Source organism: Eleutherodactylus coqui, chromosome 6 (assembly GCF_035609145.1).
Source record: "Eleutherodactylus coqui strain aEleCoq1 chromosome 6, aEleCoq1.hap1, whole genome shotgun sequence".
Lineage (NCBI taxonomy): Eukaryota > Metazoa > Chordata > Amphibia > Anura > Eleutherodactylidae > Eleutherodactylus > Eleutherodactylus coqui.
Window position 1 is genome coordinate 240,448,145 of NC_089842.1, and position 8,885 is coordinate 240,457,029.

The 8,885-nt window shown below is 40.1% G+C and overlaps 1 protein-coding gene across 1 annotated transcript; it reads left to right on the plus strand.

Moving 5' to 3' along the window:
• Positions 1 to 6,329: 6,329 nt before the first annotated feature.
• On the plus strand, positions 6,330 to 7,277 carry LOC136571954 (olfactory receptor 5G9-like). The gene has a single exon (XM_066572572.1). The coding sequence runs from the start codon at positions 6,330 to 6,332 to the stop codon at positions 7,275 to 7,277; it is 948 nt and encodes a 315-aa protein (XP_066428669.1).
• Positions 7,278 to 8,885: the final 1,608 nt, after the last annotated feature.

The window sequence follows — 8,885 nt, forward strand, 5'->3', positions numbered from 1 at the left end:
ATGTGCTGCCCATGATAATCCACGGACAGCACATGGCCTCATTATAGCCTATGAGGCTATACGCATGGACCTTTGTTCATCGTTCAGCGTGAAAGCACTCATTACAAACATTATCCCAATCGTTTCCGATGCCAGTTGCATCTGAGCTCGCATGGGAAGTTTACCAGGGGCCGTTTAATCTTTATAGGAAACCTTTTATGAGATTCTAATGTGGTTCATTTATTAGACCCCATTTACACTGAAGGATGATTGCTCAAAATTCATCCAAACAACAGTTTGAGTGACAGTTTTGAGCGATCACCTTTGCATAGCCCATTGTAGCTTATTCGCTACTAAAGAGATATGCAGGCAGAGCAGGACACTGCCGTTATCGCTTGGCAAACAATACAGCTGTTTTGCATAAGTTCACGGCACTTACAGCTCGCGTCCTGCTGTGAACTACCAGCGGGACATGAGCTGAAAGGATCTTATCAGCACTGCCGACTGTGATAACAGCCTGCACTGCTGATAAGAGTTCATCACTCAATCCTAGAAAACTAGAATTGAGCGAGAACCGAATTGTGCACGAAAACTGCATGATGTCAGTGCATTTAGATGCAACGGTTATCGCTCAAAAGATGGCTTTGAGCGAATTGTAAACGAGAATCGTTGTGTCTAAATGTGCCTTTACTTACTAGCATTGCCGTAAGTAATAAGGAAAAATAAAAGGCCTAATAATAAAATTCAAAAATACCCAACTTATGGTTTAGGTTTGGACAAAAAGATCCTCATCAAAATTGACAATGCATATTAATTACTGTTGTAACTGCTTGTTAAAATAGGGCAACAATTGATAATATGTTTACAAGCGGCAATTTTTCAGGTTTCATTATCATTCTTTATCATTTTTGCTTCCGAGAGCGATAACCTTTTTTATTTTTCCCTCAACTTAGCCATATGGGGACTTGCTTTTGCTGGACCAGTTACAATTGTTAATGGTAATATTTAAAAACAACCTGTCACCTGCCTAAAGCACCATAAACTAATTAATAGTGCTTTAGGCGGGTGATAGGTTCCCTTTAATTAACTGTTCTATAAAATGTGTTAAAAAGCTTTTAATAATTTTCAAGTGCGATGAAATGGAAAAAAACACAATTGTGTCATTGATTTTTTTAATTCTTTTTTTATGGTGTTCTGCGGTGAAAATGATGTGTTAACTTTATTCTGCAGGTGACTATGATAACGGCAGTAGCCATATCTGTAACCGTATTCTGACCTCTATACCTTTATACGAACGTCTACAAGGAGGAAAGTTCTAGATTGGACCGGGGAGTCACTGGATCTTGTGTATGTGAACTTTTCCACTGTGTTAGATACTGAGCCACATAAAAGGTTGGTATATAAAATGAGAATGCTTGGTCTGGGTGAGAATGTGTGTAAGTGGGTAAGTAACTGGCGCAATGATAGAAAGCAGAGGGTGGTTATAAATAGCACATACTCTGATTGGGTTACCGTTACTAGTGGGGTACGACAGAGGTTGGTTTTGGGCCCTTTTCTTCTTAATATATTTATTAATGAGGTGGTAGAAGGATTCCACCATAAAATATCAATCTTTGCAGATGAAACAAAACTATGTAAAGTAATTAACACAAGAGAGGACACATGGCGGTTGCAAGAGGATCTTGATAAGTTGGGGGCCGGAAAGTGGCAAATGAGGTTTATCACTGATAAATGTAGAGTTATGCACATGGGCAGATGAAATACATGTCACTATTACACACTAAGGCCTCTTTCCCAGTGTATATCAGCCATCTGTTTTCACGCTGTGATCTGATGCATTGGATTGCATTTGGTTTTTACGCTGGGCCCAAAAAATAGTCCAGAAACTATCTTTTGGGCCGGAATATGTCGGACGCTGCATGGGCTCCTATGCTGCTAAACTCCCTCCCTCCTTCTGCTCTCCTCCCCGCTTGCAAGCTCACTTCTGCTCTCCTCCCCACTGGCACTGGAGGGGTGTGGTGTGACGGAGCTAGGATCTGACCCGACCCACCCCTTGTCCACAGCCAGCAATTGGAGGAGGCGGGAAGGGGGTGGTTAGCTCTGCCCCAATCCTGCCCCCTCCCATTGAAAAGAACGAGCGGGGAGGAGAGCAGAAGTGAGCCTGTGAGGGGGAGGGAGGGGAAAGGGGCAATGGCATGATGACCTCGGTGCACCCATTGTGCTCATTGCGCCAGTAGATTTGTGCGCCGTTGACAAGCTTCTACGCCCCAGATGGTAGCGTATATCAGCCGGCCGTGAAAACACAGGCTGATATACGATCGTGGGAAAGAAGCCTAAATGGGAAACAACAGGGATTAGTCTGGCTACCATTATGGAGTAAGAAAGTATTTTTTTTCCTCCAAATGAGCCTCCCTCTGGACCAACAAGGGGGGAAGAGGGAGTTATAGCAGGCTGAACTAGATGGACATTGTCTTCATCCAGCCTAACATACTATGTTATTATGTATCACTGACATAGAAAGGATTTGGGGATTTTAGTTAACTGTAAGCTTAACTGGAGCAACCAGTAAAATAGGAAATAGGATCATTGGGTGCATCAAAAGCTGTCTAGGGGAACATGACGAGAGCATTCTTCTTCCTTTTTACAAGTCACTGGTCAGACCACACATGGAATATTGTGGACAGTTTTGGGCACGGTACTCAAGGACATGTCAGAGCTTGAGCAGGTACAAAGGCAGCCAACTAAAGTAATAGATGGAATAGGCGGACTACAATACCCAGAGAGGTTATCAAAATTGGAATTATTTAGTTTAGAAAAAAGAAGGCTGAAAGGACGACCTAATAACTATGTATTAATATAACAGTGGACAATACAGAGTTCTCTTCCATCATCTATTTATACCCTATACATCTATTGTAACAAGGGGGTGCCTTCTACGTCTAGAAGAAACAAGGTTTCTACACCGACATAGAAGAGGATTCTTTTCTGTAAGAGCAGTGAGACTATGGAACTCTCTTAATTTTTGGAGGGGAGAATTACAGACCAAAAAACACAATCCTAGCATTATATATATATATATATTTTTTTTTTTTTTAAAGAATGCAATATATAAATAGCTTGGGCCTTTACAGATGTGGCAATACCAATTAACTTTCTTTTTTTTCTTTTTAGATATTTTTCAATAGGGTTTGTTTTACTTTTATATTTATTTATTTATTTTTTTTAAATTTTTTATTTAACTTATCTTTAAATTTGAATAGTCCCATTAAGCAATCACTTATACAATGAAGTGCAATACCTTAGTATTTCAGTATATTGTACTTTTAACATTAGACTATTAATCCCCACAGGCAGGCCTCATTAGGCTTAATTACATCACTGTCCTGGGAGTCTTCATTAGGCTGTCATGGCACCCAACATTACCCCATGATTGCTTTCATTAAGCATGATACCAAGACAGTTACAAAATTTGTAAAAATTTGGACTACCTCACTCATTTCTTGGTTGGGGAGTTTTCTAGGGCCACCTCCCTGCTGCATGTAGCTTTCTGCTTGTATGTAGGACTCAGGCATATAATTATATTATGGATCTGTAATGTGGTGCTGTCATCCGAAGAGGGTTCATGTACCTCCATGTGATGCTGTAAATTTGCCATATTACATATAAAGCCTTACAAAGAATGATATCAGTTTTTGTGCTTGCTTAAAACTGCCCTGTGTTCCAGACTACTGGCAGCAAGACATGAAGTTAATGTGTGTGATACTGTCATGATAGTCGGATAATATTGAAAGATAGAGGCACTTGCTCTTGAAATGGGGGTCTCTCAACTTTCGCTAAACAAGAAAGGAAAAAGAAGTTCAAGCAGGTTGGCTTTCCACATTCGCTTTTCTTTGCTTTGATGGATGATGGCAGCAGCTTAATTCCTTATTCCCATTGAAATAAACTTGCATGCTCTGCTGAGCTGAGCATGTATCTTCTTGATTAAGCCAGCTGAACTAGCTGAAAATACTGAATGGCCAGCAGCTTGTGTATGTGTTCAGCAGCAGTACCATTAAACTGTAGGACCCTTTTTTATAGCAATGTGAAGCTAAATCACTGTCTCTGTACATGAATGGTGACAAGGACATGAAATAATATAACGGTAGCATATAGGGGGCTATATGTAGGAAAAAAACTCAACAAGAAAAAGTAGTGTAGTCTTCCGTACCAACTAATTAGATTCCAATTCTTCAGTAAATGAACAATTATATAGTAATAGAGTATTTTAGCCTGCAAAAGGACTCATTTCAATCCAGTTCAGCCTAATATCCTCCTTTGTTGATCCAGAGGAAGGAAAAAAAAACATTTTTTTTCATGTTAGGGAAAAAAATTCCTTACCGATTCTAAGTTTGGCAATCAGGATAATCCCAAGATCATTGACCCTTCTGAAGTAATCAGTGATATAACATGAAATATTGTAACATTCAAGAAATGTGTCCAGGCCCCTCCTGAACTCTTTTAGTGAGTTTGCTGTCACCACATCCTCAGGCATAGAGTTCCATTGTTTACCTGCTCTTACAGTAAAGAACTTCCTTCTATGATGACATAGAAACCTTCTTCCCTCAAGAAATAGAGGGCATGTCCTTGTTACAGTCCTGGGTATAAATAAATGATAGGAGAGATCTCTGTACTGACCCCTGATATATTTATACATAGTTGTTGGAGTGCCCCCTTGTTACAGTCCTGGGTATAATAGGTGATGGGTGAGATCTCTGTATTGTGCCATGATATATTTATACATAGTTGTTGGAGTGCCCCCTTGTTACAGTCCTGGATATAATAGATGATGGGAGAGATCTCTGTATAGTCCCCTGATATATTTATACATAGTTATTAAGTCCTCAATCATCCATATTTTTCCTAAACTAAATAACCCCAATTTTGATAACCTCCCTGGGAATTGTAGTCTGTCCATTCCATTTATTTTTTTAGTTGGCTGCCTTTGAACCCACTTAAGCTCTGATATGTCCTTTTTGAGTACTGGTGCCTTAAACTGTCCACAGTATTCAATGTGTGGTCTGACTAGGGACTTGTAAAAAGGAAGAACAATGTTCATGTCATGTGCCCCTATACCTCTTTAAATACACCCTAGGACCCTATTTCCTTTGGCAGCAGCTGTCTGACGTGGGTTGCTCGAATTGCGTTTACAGTTAATTAAAGTCCACAAGTTATTTTCCATGTCCGTTTTACCCAGTGGTTTCCTATTTAGTGTGTAATGGTTACATATACAGTATTTTCATTTCACATGTACATAAGCTTATATTTCTGAGTGTTAAATCACATTTTTGTGTCAAACATATTTTTTAAGCATTTTAGGTAATTTGTTTAAACTTTTGGTCACAATCTATATTTAAAAAAAATCCTAAACTCCTGCATTTTTCACACTAACCACAGAGCATAATACTAGTCTGTCACTTCCTGGTTTGTAGAGATAGCTTTTCAGAAGGATCCACCATTCACAATAGGTATAAACTGTGAAGTTCTACTCTGCCTCTGCACAGGTCACAGAACATGTCTAGAACAGTCTCCTGTGCCAGTCAGTGGGTTCCCTCTTGTCCATTGTGTGAATGGCCCATGAAGCTGCTGTAAAGCTTTTCTCTAAAAAAAAAGTGCTAAATGCTATTACATGCAGCTCAGGCAAGATGACCACATCATAGTCATATATAGATGATACAAAATCTATATTCAGAAAATTAAACCAGATTAGAAAAATTTTATATATTTCTCTATCTGGTTTTATTTACTAAAAAAAATTAAACCAGATAGAGAAAGGGATTATCCGGGGACATAATATTACACAAAGGCTTCCTCAACTTGCAGCAGTAAAATCATAGAATACATACTCAGCCTTCAGTGCTCATCCACCATTGTCATCTCGCTGACGTACGGATCCCCACTGGTCTTCATTACTGGGTGCAGGGAGCTAGCTATGACGTCTCTAACAAAACGGCAATGTGACTGCTGCAGCCAATCAACATCTCTCTGCAGCTCTCATATGACCCAATATCAGGTTGTCATCACTCCTCTCCCGGAAGTCACATTCAGTGGGGACAGGAGAGCTGGCGAGACAGCAGTGGTGGGAAAGCATGGAAGGGTATGATAATTTACTGCTGCAAGCTCAGCAAGCTTTTGAGTGATAATATTTCCCCGGATAACCCCTTTATCTGTTCTTAATTAGAATATGAAAGCAATGATTCAATAGTTTTATACACAGGGCCAGTTAACTTCCTTCTACATAATTTTTCCCAAGTTTAGTCTAAAGAATTAACTGATTGCAACTTTATTCTTTGTTCTAGGTTCTGGGTAACTCTATGGAGAACTCCAACCAAACACTTCCAAGTCAGTTCTTCTTACTTGGATTATCTACTGTTCCTCACCTCCAGGTTTTAGGGTTCCTTGTATTTGTGCTGATGTATATTATCACATTGTCAGGAAATGGTCTTCTTCTCATTACAGTAAGGATCAGCCCAAAATTACACACCCCTATGTACCTCTTCCTGAGTAATCTCTCTTTTATTGACGTCTGTTTCTCCTCCACCATAGTTCCCGTAATCCTCATAAATACGTTATCCACAGAGAAGAGTATCTCAGTGGGTGGATGTGTTTTCCAGATGTTCTTCTCATTAATTCTTGGGGTAGGAGAATGCATCTTACTTGCTATAATGGCATATGATAGGTTTGTAGCCATTTGTAGACCATTGCACTACAGCAGTATTATGAACATGAGGTGTTGTGTTATGCTATCCATAGTACCATGGACTGTTGGCTTCTTCAACTCTTGTATACAAGTGCCCCTCACCTGGAGACTTCCCTTCTGCAGGACTCATCATATCAACCATTTCTTTTGTGAAATACCTCCCATTTTAAGACTCTCCTGCAAAGATCCTTTGCTTAATGTGGTGGCAATGTATGTAGCAGCCGGAACCATTGTTTTATGTTCTTTTCTTTTGACTCTGATTTCCTATGTTTATATCATCTCCACCATTTTGAAGATCCGTTCTTCACAAGGAAGACATGCAGTATTTTCTACATGCGCCTCTCACATCACAGTTGTCACCCTCTATTATGGAACCCTTCTGTTCAATTATCTTCAGCCCCCATCTTCTCACTCTGTGGAGACGGACAATACGGTATCTGTTCTCTATACGGTGGTCACTCCAATGCTGAATCCCATCATCTACAGTATCAGAAATAAGGATGTTAAGAGTTGTTTAATAAATAATTTAAAAAACAAGAAAAACTGTCTAAAAACATGCTGATGTGTTATTGTAGCTAATGTTCCCCTAAATATAATAAAGCAGATGAGTTCCATGAATGTTATACATGTTATGTTTGATAACATGGCATAGGTCATCATTTAAATGTGGCCTCATTGTCCTACTCCATTTATACTCAACTATTACAAATATATGCTTGGACTTTTCCTGTATGTTTTACAGTGCACGACTTCAGGAACGATAACACTGGCCAACACGTATTTTGGTGCAGAGCGTTTGACAGCTGTTATAAGGTATATTTTGTGCCCTGATGTCAAATATGCCATCCATTTTCCCCTATCAGCTCCAGTTTCTGTGATATAGGCACCGACTGAATTTTGTTACCCTATTCCATATTAGACATATGATTGATATAATTAAACAAATACCGTACAAATTAGTGTTTTTTTCTACAATATTGTGATGCAAAGAACAAAACAAAGTGGACTCTGTAACAATTTATTTTATCGAATCAAATTATTTTCAACGACAACCATGTTCTCCCTCACAGGCCACTGTCATTTCACCCAGTGCTCTTGTTTGGTCCTAGTGTCCCAGAGGCACATAAAACACGGATATTTTGTGTACCCGCTTTGTTGGCCTAATGGGAAATTGATAGAGATGAGCGAGCATACTCGTTAAGGGAAAATACTCGAGCGAGTATCGTCCTTTTCGAGTACCTGTCTGCTCAGCAGAAAAGATTCGGGTGCCGGCGGGGGTGAGCAGTGGGTATGCTGAGTGCTTGACTGGCTGGTCACCAGCAGTGTGTAGCAGCTGTGGGAAAGGAGGAAAGGATGCCGGCCTAAGATCACCCCAGTTGTCCTGAAGAGGAGAGGACAGCCGCTGCTATCATTCACCTCACAGCCGTCTCACATGGACCCCCACTGGCAAAGCGGACAGCAGCTTCCAGGACCTGTGGTGATGTCACCAGTGTGGTAGGAGTCAGCAATCAGATAGTACCCTAGTGTGTGTGTATTCTAGTACTCTAGCGTGTGTGTAAGAGTGGCCAAAGGGGCTACAAATAAATTTTCACGTAGCGCAGGAAATGTGTTATATTTGGAAAGATTACACCAAGGGGCTAGTTCATGTATGGAAATGTGTTTTGCAGCTGTATGCAGCACGATTTAAGAAGAAGGGAGGGGGCCAAGCTGAACTTTTGCACCTGGGCCCCTAAGCCTTTAGGTACGCCCCTGAACACAATGATTGTATAGCTACAACACCCCACAACACCTCGGGCGACAAATGTACACAACCATTCCTCACTACTGGTCGGGACAAACTAAATGTACGAATACGATTGGCTATGTGACGCAGCATGGCTGGCAATGCGCATGCGCCGAAACTATAGCTGATGGAGAGAAACTGTTTGCATATTTGCAAATAAAAGGTCAAATATACACTAAATCAGTTGTAACATTCCCGGCACCAAACAATTTTTTCAATTTTGTTGGCCAGTGTAATAGACATCCAGGTTTAGGAAGAAAAAAAATTTAAAAAAAAAATATTCGTACTAATTATAGTGGTGGTCCAAGATAGAACTTCGTTCAAGAAAAGCGTCCTCTGTGTGAAAACAATAATAAAAAGCTTAACATCACCTATTTCTGCTCTCTA